Source organism: Trichomonascus vanleenenianus (genome assembly GCF_965637985.1).
Source record: "Trichomonascus vanleenenianus strain CLIB 3782 genome assembly, contig: TRVA0_014S, whole genome shotgun sequence".
NCBI classification, from domain to species: domain Eukaryota; kingdom Fungi; phylum Ascomycota; class Dipodascomycetes; order Dipodascales; family Trichomonascaceae; genus Blastobotrys; species Blastobotrys vanleenenianus.
Window position 1 is genome coordinate 179,019 of NW_027481873.1, and position 17,293 is coordinate 196,311.

At 50.9% G+C, this 17,293-nt stretch overlaps 10 protein-coding genes across 11 annotated transcripts; 5 read left to right on the forward strand and 5 right to left on the reverse strand.

Annotated features, from left to right (window-relative positions):
* Positions 1-455: 455 nt before the first annotated feature.
* RIB3 (3,4-dihydroxy-2-butanone-4-phosphate synthase RIB3) lies at positions 456-1,085 on the reverse strand (the record flags this gene model as incomplete). The annotated part of the gene is made up of 1 exon (XM_076684293.1): positions 456-1,085. One exon carries the CDS (start codon positions 1,083-1,085, stop codon positions 456-458), a length of 630 nt encoding a protein of 209 aa, XP_076541501.1.
* A 655-nt stretch (positions 1,086-1,740) lies between these two features.
* On the forward strand, positions 1,741-2,123 carry TRVA0_014S01860 (LYR motif-containing protein 2; the record flags this gene model as incomplete). The annotated part of the gene is made up of 3 exons (XM_076684294.1): positions 1,741-1,806; positions 1,857-1,994; positions 2,049-2,123. The coding sequence occupies 3 exons, from the start codon at positions 1,741-1,743 to the stop codon at positions 2,121-2,123; spliced, it is 279 nt and encodes a 92-aa protein (XP_076541502.1).
* Positions 2,124-2,248: 125 nt separating this feature from the next.
* On the reverse strand, positions 2,249-4,606 carry MDM20 (Mdm20p; the record flags this gene model as incomplete). The annotated part of the gene is made up of 1 exon (XM_076684295.1): positions 2,249-4,606. One exon carries the CDS (start codon positions 4,604-4,606, stop codon positions 2,249-2,251), a length of 2,358 nt encoding a protein of 785 aa, XP_076541503.1.
* Positions 4,607-4,832: 226 nt separating this feature from the next.
* On the forward strand, positions 4,833-5,684 carry BRX1 (ribosome biogenesis protein BRX1; the record flags this gene model as incomplete). Its single annotated transcript, XM_076684296.1, has 1 exon — positions 4,833-5,684. One exon carries the CDS (start codon positions 4,833-4,835, stop codon positions 5,682-5,684), a length of 852 nt encoding a protein of 283 aa, XP_076541504.1.
* Positions 5,685-5,778: 94 nt separating this feature from the next.
* Positions 5,779-6,083, reverse strand: ATP19 (F1F0 ATP synthase subunit k; the record flags this gene model as incomplete). Its single annotated transcript, XM_076684297.1, has 3 exons — positions 5,779-5,812; positions 5,868-5,986; positions 6,036-6,083. 3 exons carry the CDS (start codon positions 6,081-6,083, stop codon positions 5,779-5,781), a joined length of 201 nt encoding a protein of 66 aa, XP_076541505.1.
* Positions 6,084-7,538: 1,455 nt separating this feature from the next.
* AVO1 (Avo1p) lies at positions 7,539-9,929 on the forward strand (the record flags this gene model as incomplete). Its single annotated transcript, XM_076684298.1, has 1 exon — positions 7,539-9,929. The coding sequence occupies one exon, from the start codon at positions 7,539-7,541 to the stop codon at positions 9,927-9,929; it is 2,391 nt and encodes a 796-aa protein (XP_076541506.1).
* Positions 9,930-10,111: 182 nt separating this feature from the next.
* RIX7 lies at positions 10,112-12,563 on the reverse strand (the record flags this gene model as incomplete). Of its 2 annotated transcripts, none has more annotated exons than XM_076684299.1 (2): positions 10,112-11,958; positions 12,053-12,563. In XM_076684299.1, the coding sequence occupies 2 exons, from the start codon at positions 12,561-12,563 to the stop codon at positions 10,112-10,114; spliced, it is 2,358 nt and encodes a 785-aa protein (XP_076541507.1). The 2 variants fall into 2 exon arrangements, with proteins under 2 accessions (XP_076541507.1, XP_076541508.1); XM_076684300.1 differs by having other exon boundaries at positions 10,112-11,961.
* Positions 12,564-13,466: 903 nt separating this feature from the next.
* VPS20 (ESCRT-III subunit protein VPS20) lies at positions 13,467-14,072 on the forward strand (the record flags this gene model as incomplete). Its single annotated transcript, XM_076684301.1, has 1 exon — positions 13,467-14,072. One exon carries the CDS (start codon positions 13,467-13,469, stop codon positions 14,070-14,072), a length of 606 nt encoding a protein of 201 aa, XP_076541509.1.
* A 368-nt stretch (positions 14,073-14,440) lies between these two features.
* HEM2 (porphobilinogen synthase HEM2) lies at positions 14,441-15,457 on the reverse strand (the record flags this gene model as incomplete). Its single annotated transcript, XM_076684302.1, has 1 exon — positions 14,441-15,457. One exon carries the CDS (start codon positions 15,455-15,457, stop codon positions 14,441-14,443), a length of 1,017 nt encoding a protein of 338 aa, XP_076541510.1.
* Positions 15,458-15,628: 171 nt separating this feature from the next.
* Positions 15,629-16,285, forward strand: TRVA0_014S02036 (PITH domain-containing protein; the record flags this gene model as incomplete). The annotated part of the gene is made up of 1 exon (XM_076684303.1): positions 15,629-16,285. One exon carries the CDS (start codon positions 15,629-15,631, stop codon positions 16,283-16,285), a length of 657 nt encoding a protein of 218 aa, XP_076541511.1.
* Between the last annotated feature and the right edge of the window lie 1,008 nt (positions 16,286-17,293).

Sequence of the window (17,293 nt, forward strand, 5' to 3'; positions counted from 1 at the left end):
TCTGTACCTGTATTGGTAACTGGGAGTTGTATCTATAGTGACCCATCTGGTTTGATAACAGCACCAATTGACGAAAACCTCCGCGAAGCGGAGTACCAGGGGGGTTTGGGGGGACTGGTCCCCCCTGAATGCTCCAAGGAGTACTAAACGAGGTAACAGCAATACAATACAGCAATCTTTTTCCGGTACACTAGGCAAAATCATTCTACGGTTGCTGTTACAAACCTCGTTACAAAAGCTCCCAACAGTCGTAACAACGTAACAAAGAGTGCAGCTTTTACAAACTCTTTGTTACAAAGTTGCGCAATAGTCGTTACAGCGTAACAAAATCCCTAGTTTCATACTCCCTAACCATTTAAGGTCAAGCAGAAGCAACTTCGCCATGGAAGGAAAAAGACCAACGATTAAAATCTCACTAATTACAGTCAATTAAAGGTCATTACACTGGTTACTCATTACAGGTTGTTTTCAGTCCTATACTTGACCAAGTCTTCAATTGTAATCGACTTGATGCCAAACTGCTTCCCCAGCTTGATACAGTCGTCTCGTCTAGCCATAAGCCCGTCCTCGTCCCGAACGACCTCGCAAATGACGCCCACTGGCTGCTGGCCCGTCAGCCGGCACAGATCAACCGCCGCTTCAGTGTGCCCTTGTCTCTTCAAAACTCCACCATCAACAGCCCTCAGCGGCACGATATGACCCGGCTTCAGGAAATCCTCGGGACGAGTACTTGGGTCAGCCAGCTTCTTCGAAGTCAGAGCCCGGTCGTGCGCCGAAATGCCCGTAGTCGTGCCGTCCGCATAGTCAACGGTGATGGTATATGCAGTGGAGTGTCTGTCATCGCCGTGACGCTTAGCCTCCAAGTTAGCCATGAGCGGCAGATCGAGCCTGTCTGCCACGTCATTCGCCATTGGCACACAAACATAGCCGCTCGAATGCCTGATGAGGAAGGCCATCTTCTCAGTGGTAATCGCCTCGGCGGCAACAATGAGGTCCCCCTCGTTCTCACGACCCTCATCATCGAGAACAATGAGGAATTCGCCTTGCTTGAATGCCTCGAGGGCAGATTTTATGTCAGAAAACATTGGATTACGGGTGCTTGAGCTGCTCAAAGTGTAGGGAGATTATATACGTCTGTAAACCCCGAGGTCCTGGTTTTGGGTGGGTTCTCGGCCGCGCCTTACCAACTTCGTGGTAAGCAGATTTGTCAAGGCTACAGCCGCACGTTACAAATGCTTATAAATTTATAGCTAATCCGGGCTTTGAAATCGCAGATGAGCAGAGCAGGTTGTAGCGTATGGAGTCACAGAACGACCAGCTTATATATATACGGCTTCTGGTAAGGTTAAATGACTGACCTTTGGCTTGTAATTACAAGGCCGATCGGCGATGGGGGTGCGCGGACGCATATGTTCCGCTACGAGGACTCATCCCTCCCCTTTTGAGAGCTGGCGAGTGGAAGTGCCACGGCTAGCCGTTCAAGCTAGGTAACCGGCAGCATCTACCGGTACAGCCTGGGGGGAACCAAAGGGCGCCTTAGTGAGGGGTTAACGCATCCTCGAGGCGTTCATATGCGGCTAGCGGCAGCCGGCAATGGTTGGCTACAGCTTGCGTTAATTCCATGAGCCTCATGCGGCGGTTAAGCTAATTAACGTAACATTTAATCCTGCGCACCATCACCTCACCAAAACTGGCAAAGACCGCTGATATCCGTCTTTTTGATCCGAGCGTAGTTAGGCCATGAGACTGTTCCATAGCGCAGCGATCCTTTCACGGAAGAAGCTTAAGCCGTTGAGTTTAGACTATGTATGTGCGGTCCAAGAGAGATTAGTAGTATTTTCTAATAATGTGAGTAGTTTGTGCAAGTCTCTCAGGCAAGACTGCTGTGGAGGTTCATAGTACGAATATGCTACCAAATGCCCCCCACCCAGCGGGCTGAAATGTTGAGTTGGGCAAGATATGAATTCGAGCGGCACAGGAATGAGACGGATCCGGTAAGAAATTTTTACCTATTCAATGAGTTGTGGTCAATTGCTAACGAGAGCTAGACGACAATCAAGTACTTGGTTGCAATGGGCGCCAAAGAGGCTCGGGCTGTTGCCAAATCAGCTGGAGTATTGTAATTTTTTTATTTGCATTGCAGACCCTCCGCGAAGCGGAGCTATGGGAGCTCGAGGGCTGGCCCTCGAATAAAAAACCAGTTTTTTCTAGCATAAATCGTTTTCTCTTCTATGTACAAGAAAAATCATTAATAAGCTCGCATGAACACGAGATTCTCCTCTCGCGAAGCCTCGACTCTGTCAATAAAGTCTTCTATTTTGTCAACGCTCAACAATGCAGGGATTGGGTTAGTAGAGACCAGTGCATCCACCGTACTTTTGTAACGGTCCATGCGGCAGTCCTTCTGCTCCTGCGCGCTCTTCTTGACGGAAACCACGAGGTCGTCAACTGCCTTTTTCAGCACCTCCAGACCATCCATGTTAGGCTTGAACTGGTGTCGAACACCCTTGAGTCGATTGAGGTATCCTGTGATCACCTTGCATGCCTCAAGGATTGTGTACTGCCAGTGGAAATACTCCCAAGAGCTTGCTGCACTGGAAATTGAAGGACGAGTGGCAAGAAGCTCAACTACAGAAGTGTATCCAGCTTGATCCTTCTTGGTTAGCGCGCATTTGACGAGAGCCACAACTACCCTTAACGACCAACGTTCAGCTTCCGTAAACGATACGGGTTCAGTGAGATCGGCCAGGACTTCGGAAAGACCTTCTTCGCTGATGAGCCGACGAATGGCCCTCTCACGGGCAATCATCGTCTTTACCCAGCCGTCATCAACAACTGGGCCCAGTGTGAACCGTGAAGACAGCTTGTTATCAGCAAGGTCCCACATGGCGTCAAAGTCCCGGTTGTCTGAGTAAGTTTTGGGCTGAACCCGCTCAATTGCATCAGCCGAAGGCTCGAACTTTGTAAATCGCTTGCACCGTAGCAGTTCGATATCCATTACTCGTTTGTAAAGACTGCTATCAAGCTTTTCGTTGAGCTCGAGGATGCCCTCGACCTGAGTATATGCACGCTTCGAGAAGGCGAATTTGACATATTCGCTCGACTCCTCGGCTTGCACGTAAATGTCCGAGTTCTCTTCAATGTACCGGGCATCGGGGCGAGTTGACGACAGTCGAGTGAGCAGATGGTAGGAGAGCGTCTCCTGCTGGACGGACTTGATAGACAGAGCGTTGTAGTGTATCTTGGCGACAGAGTAGCACCCAAGAGCAAGGTATATCCTCACGAGCCACATTCTGACGTAGAAATTGTGTAAGTCCGATTCGCAGGCCAGCTCCAGCAGAACTGCCGCTGTTTCCAGCGCTTGAGGGATAATATCTGCGTGATCCACGAGGTAGCTAGCGGCAATGAGAACAAAGTCGCATCCAGAATGGTAATCCTTGGTATCTTTGCCCTTGAGGAGGTGGGCAGACCGGTGGTAGTCGGCCATTGCCGTCTTGACGGTATCTATATTGTTCGGCTCGAGGTAGTATTTGATCTTGGCAATGTTAACCTGCCAGGTGAGATCATTGTTGGTTGGTAGCTCGATAAGCTGCTTTTCAGTGAGCCAACTGACCAGCTGCGCCTGCTCAGCCTGGCCAAGCGTCTTTATATACGGCTTGAGATCGTCAAACGTCGACCGCTTGGACCCAAACTTCGTGAAGAACTCCGTTATGGCAGCCAGCAACTGGTCTGGCATATGCTCAGACACATAATATACGTATGCGAGGTGGGCATTCCGCGACGACCCGCTCTTGTGTTTGGTGATAAAATCGCCCGCCTGTGTAAAGTCGCCCAGTTTTGAGGCTGCCAGAACCAAGTGCGACCAGTAGATCCAGTTCTGTTGAGCTACCGCCAGTCTTGCAAGACACTGCTCGACCAAATCTGCCCATTTTTCGGTCTTCTTCAACAGATCAAGCAGCATTACGTCCAAATCAAGACTGCCCCACTTTCGTACTTCCTCGCTCTTGAGATACTCAATTGCCTTCTCCACGCTCAGCATCTTGTAAACTTCAGCCTGGACATACACTTCCTGGGGATCTTTGTACGGAGCCAGCTTCTCCAGGTACCTCCCAGCAAGCATGGGGTACAATTTCTTCTCAGAGTCCGACGAATGTTCATAGGCCAGGGTCATGCAAAGCACAGTCTTGAACGTCACATCGCGGGACCCGTTGAGCTTCAGCTGCGCCATTGAGGCCTTGAGCATGCCGCGCACGTCTCCTTCAGAAGCCATGACGTTATTCCACAGTTCTATGATCTCGGCATCTTTGGGGCTCCTTCGGTTAGCCGTTTCCATGAGCGTGCCCAACTCCTCGAGATTATCTGTTTCGGAGAACACATCGGCCAAAACATTGAGGACGTGGACGTTTGGCGGGGCACCCGCGGCGACTCGGCGGGCAATGGCCAGGGCTTCTTCCGTCTTCTTCTGGCGCAGTAGGACGAACCCGTTCACCGCGAGGAAGTACGCATTATCGGGCTGTTTCTTCAGCTCTTTGTGGACTTTTACCAGCGCCTGTTTGAAATTCCCGGCGTTAATGTTCTCCCACAGGTTCCTCAGTTCTTTCGACATGCTTTTTGGCCTGCTGTTGTGAAGTTCATGAAGCGTGATGTTGAGGATCGGCCCCGTCTTCATGGAAAAAAGTCTCCGTTTCGAGTCTTGTCGGTGTTGAATTTTTTCGGCGGAATTTCCGCGCGCGCATCTGGCCAACCTGAAAAATAAAAAAATTTAAAATGTCTTATCAGATACTTCAACGATATACCCGATACCAGGTTTAAACGGTTCTATTTATTATCAAATGTCGTCGATCTACAAAGCTCTAGCAGGCGAGGGCAAGTCCGCAGCCGCCAAGGAGGAGAAGACCTACAAAAACCGCCAGCGAGTGCTACTGATCTCGTCTAGAGGCGTCACTTTCCGGCACCGTCACATGATCAATGATCTGGCCATGATGATGCCTCATGCGCGGAAAGAGTCCAAGTTCGACACTAAGTCGCAGCTGGGCAACCTGAATGAGATCGCCGAGCTGTACAACTGCAACAACATCTTCTACTTCGAGGCGCGAAAGCACCAGGATCTGTATCTGTGGGTCTCCAAGGCGCCAAACGGCCCGACTGCCAAGTTCCACATCCAGAACATCCACACCATGGACGAGCTCAACTTCACAGGCAACTGCCTCAAGGGCTCGCGTCCGGTGCTCTCGTTCGACTCCACGTTCGAGGAGAGTGCGCACTACAAGCTCATCAAGGAGATGCTGATTCACACCATGGGCGTGCCGCCAAGGGCGCGAAAGTCCAAGCCATTCGTCGACCACGTCGTCACCCTTAGCATCGTAGACAACAAGATCTGGTTCCGCAACTACCAGATCTCCGAGGAGGACGCCGGCAAAGGCGATACCGAGATGTCGCTGGTCGAGATCGGCCCGCGATTCGTCATGACCCTGATCACCATCCTCGAGGGCTCCTTCGGCGGCCCAGTCATCTACGAAAACAAGGAGTTCGTGTCGCCGAACTTTGTCCGAGCCCAGCTGCGCCAGCAGAAGGCCAGCCAGGCCCAGTCGCGTCAGGACGCCGCGGTCCAGCTGCGGCTCAAGAAACGTGACAACGTCCTGGCCAAGGACCCGCTTGCTAACGCCGAATTGTTCAAGGAATAAGTACATTCTTTGTCTTGCGGAGGGGCCAGCCCCTCCAACTCATGCTACGATTACGAGTTATCTAGAAAAATGCCAGTTAAATCATACAAATAATCTACTTAGACTCCTCAGCAGCCTTGATGAAATCCCTAATTAACATGGTTAGTATCCCCCAATTATCCCCGCTCCGTAGCAATCACTTACTTGATGAACTTGTCCTCGTCGTCGCTGCCAGCGTTGATGGCTGGGGCAGTTGGCTTCTCGGCTCGCAGCTTGGAGAGAGCAATCAAACCGCCAAGGGTACCGATGGTAGCAAGGGTGATCTATACTCAGTTAGCCCCGTATCCGCGAATCCTTCTGGACATTACGTACGTGGTATGGCTGGAACACTCGGCCGAAGATAACGTAGTGGGCACCCATTTTTCTCGTTTATATGGTCTATTCTATATTCCAAGGTGGACAGTGGTGATTTCTTGAAAATTCACTTTCTCCCGACCGCTACTGCAGCCCCATTGGTCAACGCCCGTTTCCGGGCCGGAACGATTCCCGGGGCCGGGACTACCTCGCGCCGCACGCCGCATGCCGCACCCTTTCTTCAAATATAGGACTAATGGGGGGGACCAGTCCCCCCAAACCCCCCTGGGGCTCCGCTACGCGGAGAGCTTCAATCGTTCTGCGAAGTGGAGCTACGGGAGCTGGAGGGCTGGCCCTCGAATACACTTATAGTACTAATTGGGGGACCAGTCCCCCCAAACCCCCCTGAGGCACCGCTTCGCGGTGTTCAATGGTTGTACATGTATTTATATACTTCTATAGCAGAAAAATATAAGCGTTTTAGCTAGGGTGGCTTGAAAATGTCGACTGCAGCGAGAAGGGCTTGATGGGCGAGAGTGAAGTGTAATAGAAACTGGTACTGGTACTGACCGATGCAATGTCCGGGTGCAATATGTAGACCATATTTGTTATAATTTTCTCAATTGTTACTGGGACATGTTACTGTGTAAATACAAACACATTTTACTCAACAAATTATAGTATTAAGGTTCTCTCTCACAGTCAAAAAGTTAGTTACGGCTTTAGTAACGAGTTACTCCGTCCTGTAACGAACATCAATATTGCGAGTGTAACCACTGACATCGAAAGAATGGAGTTTAATTGATCCAATAAGCAAGTACCTGAATCAAACCCTATAGTTATTCTCGATCTGTTAATTACTTCGAACCCAAACAACTTCAATTGGATTCTATTTAATAGCAACAGGGAGGAACCTGCTCTGGGAGGTCTTCACCATCAAGATCGACCTCCGCAAAGCGGAGCTACAGGAGCTCGACAGCTGGCCCTTGAAGGAGAGAACTAGGGTGCGATTACAGCAGTTAATATATTGATTTTGCCCAATTATGCCAAGGAGCAATGTTACCCAGACTTCCCCAGTATTTGGACAGCCGGCACGCTGGGAGGAGGATGTGTAACGAAGTTCGGGCGGGGAGGGGTGTAAGCATATTTGAGCACAGCCACCGCGGAACCGTTCTGAAATCTGCTTACAATACCCATCTTCAATTCACCAAGCAGCCCATGACAATTGACAAAATACAAATCATCCAGCCTTTTATACTTGTTATGAAGTCCTTATCTATAATATATTAACTCATTTTGAGGACGATAGAGTGCCAATTGCTGCAGACTCGTTGAGGACATCCGGGTAATTAAACGGGTTAAACGGGGTTAAGGGGTGGGAGAGTGTGGACATCACCACTTATAATAGCACCGGTGATATCGCTAGGGGTAGTGCCATGAGATGAGATGTCGTTGCTGAGGGACCAGGACTACGTAATCAACCATCTCAGGGCCGTGTACCTCGAGTCATGCCCGGACAATATGGGCGAGCGGATTATCCGCCCCACTCACCTGTATATAACCAAGGGGGGCCCGCGACAGCTCAACTGGGCCGCGTCCACCCTGATCTCCAAGGCCCGCTCCGGGTCGCCGCCCATCCCTACCGACACGTTCGGGGACATGCCGGCCTTGAATCGCCGGCGCAGACGCACTAGTAACCTCCAGCTTGACGAGGACGAGGAGATTGTCAAGCTCAGGGCCCAGGCCCGGCTCGCCGTGCCGCCTTCGCCGCGTGCCGATAACAATGTACAGTCCTCATCTTCGCAGGACACGACTCCGGCTGAGGTACCAATTGAACAGCGCAGGTCCAAAGGCTCATTTGAGGCTCACAGACCAAGAGCCGCAACTGTCCCGTCGACACATAGAAGTCCCGCCGTCGGTGCTTCACTACCAACAAGACAGGCCAATCTCGGCCGGATCTCGTCGGATAACCTTAGAGCTGCATATAAAGGCGTGCGTCCGCCTGATTATGGCGACCTTTTCGATTCGAACGAGGACGATACTCTTACTACTGTGTATGAGGACACCCCGGTCCCAGGGCTAGGCAGGCGCGAAGCGGGCGGGTTTGTGTACGATGATGCAGAATACGTAGAGTTTGATGATGGGGGGCTCTCTGGGCTTAGTGAAGAGGATGAGTCGGACATTGAGGACGAGATGGCCTTCGCCACGCAGCAAATCAAGTACAACGCTAGTGCGGCGGGTGCGGCTCAAAATTCAGCCGCACCGTCAACATCCTCAAAGCTCACTTCGCCGCGATCGCGACGCCGCAGAGATAGGCGGCAAAGGTCGCTGGACTTGTCTTCTCCCGCCATTGGGGGCAAGCCGCGGGCCCGCACCATGTCTACTAAGAGCGGTACAAGCACAGAGCTGCTATTTTCGCCCCAATTGCCGTTTGTGCGGCAGGATACCGATAGCACTACAGCAAGCTTATCGTCTAATGCTGCATCTGTGAAGCTGACTGGCTCAAACTATGAACTAGGACGCGAGGATAGAGACCGATATATTAAAGAGTGGTCCCGTAACGCTTCTACTGAGCCTCCGTCTAGCTCGCCTTCGTTTAGCCAATTGTTGGGGCCGCTTCCAATCAAGGCTGCTTCCCAGGTGTCGCAATTGACCAACCAAATTCGAGCTAAACAGTCAACGTTTGACAACCCGCTGGAGCAGTACATTGCCGCTTCTGGCAAGAGCGAAGTGCGCCCGGTGAAACTCAAGCTGTACATGCCATCCAGTGACAACCCGCGGGAGCCCTGGGAGGTTGTAGTCCGAAAAGACGTAAATGTTCACCTGTCAATTGGGTTCGCACTCTATAGGTACAGAGAGGAGCAGCGCACACCAGCCCTGACATTTGAACAGTGCGACGCGAACCGCTGGAACCTGCGGATCGTAGAAGAGGATGGAGAGCCTGATGAGGACTTCCCGGCCCTAGACAGGACGAGAATGATGTCAGCGTACCAGTTCGACGAGTTCGCGCTTGTGGAGGCTGACGGGGACCAGTTCAAGGAGAACGAGCGCAAAACACCAAATCCGCGCAAGATTAAGAAACGTGAGGAACCTGCGCAGGTAAAGGACAAGTCCGATAAGGAGGACGAACCGTCATCCCAGGCGACAATAGTCGTATACAAGTATCCGTTCAACGAAATGATTTCCCAGGTGTTTTGGACGAATACGGTCGACACAAACACGCTAGTCGGGGACATCCTCAATCGTGTGTGCAAGGAGATGCTCCTCGACCAGAGCATGTATGCATTCAAAATTGCCGGGACCAAGGTGTTGGTGATGAATAGCATGAACATCAACAAGCTGCAGGGCGAAACAAACTTAGAGCTGACCCCGAAGCGGGTTATTACACAGGCCAATGGCTACGCAGAGCCTACGGAAAAGGACGTTGTCGCGACCACTTCGGTTCAGCAACAGCAGCAGCAGAATGTATACACAGCGCTGGCCATTCGCGGTGCTGAGGCTGCTCGGCTGAGCAACACCTCCAACACCAACAGGAAAGGTCGATTCTCCATGGCGACACCTGGAATTATTTTACCGGAGATTCTCAGCACGGCTGGGTACCAAAAGTATAAGATTTGGCGGCGCCAGCCCATGTCGTTTATTAGCAGGCACGAACGAATTCTTGCCATTGATGGCGAGTATATACACATTATGCCTTCTGAAGACCGGACCTTCTTCGACTCGCCCAAGACGTCGTCTTTCCACATTAGCCAGGTGATGAAGTGCAAGCAGTCCTCCAAGGTCCCGGCGAACTTTAAGATCGTTGTCAGGAAGACCTCGGGTCCAAAGCGCTATGACTTGGAAGCCCAGTCCACGGCCGAGTCAGCGGAAATCGTTTCCAAGATACGAAGTCTGGCTGCTAACTATCGCTAGTTACATATTTATCGTGACATATCAATGCATTGTCTTTCTATATTTTGACTAACTATTCATTGCATTTAGAGCAAAACAAGAGTAAGCAATAGGCAGTAAGTGGTTAAACAAGATGCCATGAGATGCATTTAGACATAATATACAGGAAAGGTTGACGAGGTTGAGTTTGCGGTGGGTATAGATTAACTCTGGTCGGCTTCGTTCATGAGCCGGTATTTTATTCGCTCCTTGTCAGTGACCGAAGGCCTGACCTTATCAAAGGCAGCTTCAAAGTCTTCAATCTTGACTACAGGAGTCTGCAAGACTGATGTCTCCTTCTTCTCCATAAGAGCTCGCTTGAGGGCCGAGACAGAGGCCTCTCGGGTGAGCGCCGCCAAATCCGCACCACTAAAGTTCCGGCATCGCTCGTCATGTGCGATAATAGCGAGATCGAGACTCTGCTCGAGCGGAGCAGAGCGCGAGACGGTCTTGAGAATGTCGAGTCGCTCCTCGGCAGTTGGAAGCTCTACAAAGAGCTGCTTGTCAAGTCTACCCGGCCGCATCATAGCGGGGTCAATCATATCTCGCCGATTGGTCGCAGCAATGACATAAATATCTTTCCTATCGGGTCCAACACCGTCCAATTCAGTAAGCAGCGTGTTGACTACCCGTGAAGACGCCTCAGAATTGTTATCATCTCGGCGTGGCACCAGCGCATCTAATTCATCAAAGAAAATAACACATGGAGCAGAGGCTCGAGCACGCACGAACACCTCTCGTACAGCCCGTTCGGACTCGCCGACAAACTTGTTGAGTAGTTCGGGGCCCCGAACAGAAATGAAATTGGCCTTGGACTCATTGGCTACTGCCTTGGCAATGAGAGTTTTACCACAACCTGGTGGGCCCCACAGGAGAACACCAGATGGAGCGGAAATACCGACCTGAGCGTAAATCTCTGGGTTTTTGATGGGCTCGACAATTGCAAACTCTAGTTCCTGTCTGATTGGCTTCATAGCGCCCACATCGGACCAGGTAACATCTGGAACAGTTGCAAAGCCTTCTCGTTTGGAAGAAGGCTGAACAGTAGGGATAGCCTCCAAGAAGTCTTCATATCGCACCGCCAATGGGGCAAGCTCTTCTGGCGAAAGAGGCTCGCCATGCTTTCTAATAAACCGCGAGATCTCGTTATCAGGCTTCGGGGGTTCCTGGACTTCTCCCCCTCGAATAGCCTCGCCATTGGTGTTCTCAGGCGGCTGATCAACATCCATTCCGTCCTCAACGACACCCATATGCTGCTCAGGTTGCTTTAGAGCTTCTAGTTCGTCATGGAATATTCGTCGAATAGCCCTGGCACCTGAGGCGGCTACCAAAGCCTTTAAATCAGCACCTACGTAACCAGGAGTAGCCTTGGCGAGTCGCCTAAAGTCGAAATCGCCTTCCAGCTTTAGCTTTGACGTGATTGTACGCAGAATCTGTTCACGGGCGACCTGGTCGGGCACTTTCATGCTGATTTCGGCGTCGAATCTGCCTCCTCGTCGCAGCGCCGCATCAATCGAGTGTGGTCGGTTAGTTGCGCCAATGACCATGACTGGCTTGCCGCCGGTCTGCTCCATAGCAATGCTATCCATGCAGGTCAGAAGCTGAGCAACAATTCGCCGCTCCATTTCACGCTGGACGTTCTCTCGCTTAGGCGTAATGGCGTCAATTTCGTCGAGGAAGATGATGCACGGGGCTAGTTGCTTGGCCTCGTCAAAGATGTCTCGCAGCTTCTTTTCTGACTCGCCAGACATGCCGCTCACGACTGAAGGTGCCGATACTGAGATAAATGGCATGCTCAATTCGTTGGCAATGGCATTGGCGAGCATGGTCTTACCGCAACCGGGCGGGCCATAGAGCAGCACGCCTCGGGGGATATCTGCGCCGATATGCTCGTAAATGTCGTAACGCGCCATTGGCATGACGATAACCTCGAGGACCTGGGAAATGACGTCGTCGATTCCGCCCAAATCGTTAAGAGTAATAGACGAAGCTGGTTTTCTATCCTCCTTATCTACTAGGCCAGTTAGCACCACTTCACCCAAAATATTTACAGCTCATCCAAAAAATTGCAGCTTTATGAAAAAAACTTGTAGCAAGAAACATACCTCTTTGTCGTTTGGACCGCGAACTGCCTTCTTTGGCCTCGTTCCGGTCCCGCTTCTTCGAGCTCTTCTCCTCCTTCTTTTCTGGCTGAGGCTTTTCTGACGGCGTCTTTTCCGGCTGGGGACTCTGCTCCTCGGAAACAGTCGCAGAAGGGATGTTCCACAGACCCACGACGCTCTTATTAAGCACATTGGTGTCCTTGACATCCATCAGGTCCTCGCCGTCGACTCCTTCAAAGTCCGAATCTATAGTCACCGCAGTCTTCTCGAGTAGCTCTCGCTCCTCCTTGCGGATCTGCTTGAACGCTTTATCAACGTAGGCTAATATGACCTGCAGCTTGGTCCGTTGCAGCTTGAAGTCGGATCTTTGGATCTCGCGGGCCAGATCCTGCTGCGACTGCTTCCGCAGCACTGACAGAACAGTCTCCTTTGCATCGCTGCTCTCCACAAGCCCAAATATGTGGGAACGCACCAGGTCTATGACCTTCGCCTCGGTATGGTCTGCCCGAGGCATTTCGTTTCCCTCCCTATGCTTTTCGTTTGATCTTATCGTCACTTATCGCAGTGTCGGGGAAAAAAATTTCAAAATGTCGCCGCGCGCATGAATCCTCAGCCGCACGGCCCTATTTACCCCTGGGAAGCCATTTATTCAGTCCTCCGAAAAGCCATCTCTTCAGACCATTAACTTGCCAGTGTAGTTGAATTTCTCATTATTTTGATTCTGTGAATTTTTTTTCTGGGGCTCTGCCCCAGACCCCGTGGCTCCGCTTCGCGGAGGGTTTGAACTACTTGACAGGAAGCTGATTCTACCAGATGAAGTACAACCACAGCTCTATTAAATGTTAAAGTAGAAGCTAGCTAATTTGGGTGGCCATTTGAATTCTAGAACGAAGCGCGGTATTGTAATTAGTTAACCAATAATTTCAGCCGCGCGAGCCGCATCGATAGTGCGGCTGACACTATCAATCACCGATATCCCTCTTATAACTAATCTAAATTAATGAATACCTACATAATGAATATATACCCCCAGTTCTTGATGTATTATGGTTTAGCACTTGGAAGATTGCGTGATTGTGGTCTGTGGCTTCCTGGTCATACCGTATTCCACGATCCCACCACACGCTATTACCGATAGAATTGAGCCACAATGAAACAAATAACATACTAATCATATAACCCTCAAATGAACCTAAAAGCCTAGCGAAGATCATAAAATTATTCTCATCTCTCGTAATGTATCCTCCATGTTCAATGTACCATCACATTGTGTGGTTAATTATTACCGGCATAGAGACTAATTGGGCACAAAATCAGGGGGGAGGCCGGCCACTCGGGTGCGGCACGGAAGGTTACCCGACACTAGCGATAGGCCGTGTATCAAACCAGAGAATAAGAATAGCGAGGAATAGCGAGGATGGGCAACTCACAGAGCCAGAAAGTGTCTGAGCATGACCAGGCTATCCTTAATTTAAAGCTCCAGCGGGACAGGGTCCGGAAGTACCAGAAGCAGGTTGTGACCGTGCTGGATCGCGAGAAGCAGCTGGCCCAGGAATGCCTTCTCAAGAACGACAAACCCAGAGCTCTTCTGGCGCTGAGGCACAAGAAGTACCAGGAACATTTGCTGAAGCAGACCGATGAGCATTTGGAGAACCTTGAGAAGCTGACTCGCGAGATCGAGTTTGCCCAAGTCCAAACGGACGTGCTGAAGGGCTTGCAGGAAGGCAACGAGGCCCTCAAGAAGCTGAATAGCGAAATGAGCCTGGACAAGGTGGAGAAAATTGTCGGGGAGAGCATTGAGGCACGTGAGTACCAGGAAGAGGTGTCGCGGATGCTTGCTGAGGCCGGCATGAGCGCAGAAGACGAAGAGGATGTTGAGCGAGAGCTCGAAGAGATGGAGCGGCTCGCCCATCCAGAGCCTGCTGTTCCAGAACTGCCAAATGTCCCCCAGAAACAGCCAGAAGCTCCGGCGGAGCAGAAGGAAGAAGAAGAGCCAGAAAGAAGACAAGCAGTCCCGGCCTAAACTCTCGTTACCCATTTAATAGCATATAAACTCTCCTAGCTCACTCATTCTCCACCTAGCGGGGCCCATTACTACTAGGAGGATGCATTCGAGGACAAGCCCTCGAGCTGCCGTAGCTCCGCTTCGCGGAGAACGTCGACCTAGCATATATACACAGATAGGAGACTTGCAATACTATAATCAAACTCTCATTCTCCGCGGAGCGGAGCCTCAGGGGGTTTGGGGGGACTGGTCCCGCCATGAACACTCCACTGCTTCAATTGAACTTGGGGGCCAGCCCCCAAACCCCCGTGGCTCCGCTTCGCGGAGAAAATGTCGAACTAGGAGAATATATAAGACAGGAGAGGTGCAATGCTATATAGGATGGTTTACTCGTCGAGCCAGTCGAGGAACTCTGGCGTGAAGTAGGTGATGATTAAGTTGGCACCGGCTCGGAGGTTGCCGATAGCCGCCTCGAATGCCATAGTCTTGAGGTCGACAATGCCCTTCTCCGCGGCAGCGTGGATCATGGCGAACTCTCCCGACACCTGGTAGGTCGCAATTGGCACATCCTCACAGATCTGAGCCGCATCAGCCACAATGTCTAGGTAGAAGGTCGATGGCTTGACAATGATAGCGTCGGCGCCTTCGTCGAGATCTCGTCTCAGCGCCCGTCGCGCCAACCCTCGCCCGGCCGGAGGCAGCTGGTACGCCTTTCGGTCGCCGTGCGATGGCACAGATCCAGCCGCCTCCCGGAATGGCCCGTAGAGGTTACCGGCAAACTTGGCCGAGTAGCTGACGAGCATGGTGCGGTGAGCGAGATCGGCATCGATCAGGCCCTGCTTGATCTCCTTAATTCGGCCATCAATCATGTCGCTTGGGGCAACGGCGTGAGCGCCCGCCTTGGCGTAGTTGACGGCCACCGCCGCGAGACGCCGCACCGACTTGTCTCTAATGATGGATCCGTCCTCCCTCAGCACTCCACAGTGGCCATGAGAAGTGTACTCGCATAGACACACGTCGCACATGATGAAGAGGTCCGGGAAGTTCTGCCTCAGGGCCTTGATGGCCTGGATGACCGGCCCCTCGGGGTCGTCCGCGTTGGACCCCGTCGCGTCCTTCTTTTCGTCGCTGGGGACGCCAAACAGAATAACCGACTTCAGGCCCTTGTCAACAAGCGACTTGACGAAGGGAATGACCGCCTTGACGCCCCACCGTCGCTGGTTGGGCAGCGACGCGACCGCAGACGACTCCTCTGGCGAGTCCGTAATGAAAAGCGGGTAAATGAGCATGCTCTTGGTGAGCTGTCGCTTCTGCTGCCACAGTCGGGACACTGGGTGGTTGTAACCACCGGCCAGCAGCGACGAGATCTCGGTAGGGGTCTCCTTGGTGTACTCTTCGGGCATTTTGGTCGTTGGTTTAGTCAAGGGGTTTGTGGGGCGATGAGTCGGCGATTTCAAATTGAAATTTCATGCGGCTGTGCAAACGGTTCAACATCATCCTCACGTCATTTAAACGTAGGTTGACTTCGCCGTTGGAGGACGTTTTACGAGTAAGGGTACTGGGGGCGAAAAAACATGTCTTGTGAACACGAGCATCACGATCATGACCATTCGCATGTGCCTCCGCCACAGACTAACGAGTCCCAGTCGTTGTACCAGTACATAGACCACGATCATGTGCGTACTCTGAATGAACAGGAGCCCAACAGTGGCCAGAAAGTGTTCAAGCAGTGGACGGATCGACTGTCGACGCAGGATTTTGTTGAGTCGGATGTTGACGAGCAGCTGATGTTCCATGTTCCGTTTACAGGCAATGTCAAGATCCACTCGCTGTTGGTTCGAAGCACAAACGACGAGCATGCGCCGAATGTTATCAAGTTGTACAAGAACAAAGATGATCTTGATTTTGAAGCAGTTGATGGGCTGAAGCCGTTGGTTAAGCTGGATCACCCGGAGAATGTGGGCGGCGTAATTGGCGAGTCTGCGGGGGAGGAGGGTATTGTCGAGTACGCATTGAATAAGGCACTCTTCTCCAATGTCAATAGCATTACTATATTTGTCGAGTCGAACCATGGAGAGGAGACTACCCGGATTTTGTATATTGGCCTGAGGGGAGATTTTGCTGGAGCGCGGTCGGGGGCTCCTGTAGTCACCTATGAAGCTGCGGCCAATCCGAAGGACCACAAAATTGAGAGTAAGGAGTTGTTTGGCCATAATCAGCTAGGTAGCTAATCTCTATGTCATTTGTTTTGTTTAAAGCAACTTTAATGATAATGATACTGGATCATTTTCCACAGCACCCCGTTTAATATCCAAAATATCAATAGAACTGCGTAGTTTTTTTATATATATATTATCAGAATCTATTATACTCATAATAATACGGTACTATCGTTTCACCTTCCCATATAATACTCTGAGATGAACTGATGTCAAATGACTTTTGTGACTTTGGCATTATGGTGCATATTTAGATATTACAATTCTTTGCTATTCCACTGCCAATTTTGTAATGATTAGAAGAAATGATGAGGAAGCACTTAGCCCAAGAAATTGTCAGTCCAGTATACTTTATTGGCGAAGGACCACAAAATTGGCAAATGAGTTGCTAACAATGTTCAGCTAGTTAGCGGTATGTTTATGGTCATTGCTTGTTTATTGAACAACTCTAATCTATGAATACCCTACTGACAGTATATATACTCCATTCCTGTTCAATACACTAAAAACTGCACAGGCTGTCGACCTTACTATTTTTGGAATGCTTCCTAGTAGGAAAGAGGAAGAGAAAGATGAAGACGAGTACATTTCCCAAGGTACCGTCAGCCCAGACGGGTCTATTGTTGTTGTAAGAGGCCCGTCTCTGGCTGGCATCGTCGAAAGAGAAGACCATGCAGCTTATTACAACAAGCTCCTCGATTCAGCAATGGCAACAAAACCCATGGCCCCCATCGTTCTTGACGACAACAGAAATCGTTGCAACTGCGGGCAAGATCACAATGAGCAGAGAATGCGCGATCTCCTGGACGAGTTTCTGACAAGTCTTCCGGTGAGAGAAATAGACCAAAGACCACCATGGGAGCCTGAGATTATCCCTCTCCAGGTTCCATTCGAAGATGTCGACGAGACGCAGTCCACGGATGGCGATGGGGCTGCGTTTGAAGACTTTGAAGTTCCGCTATTTGAACCTATCACAATCATTACCGAAGGTTATCCTGATGTCCGCATTCAGTTGCCGCC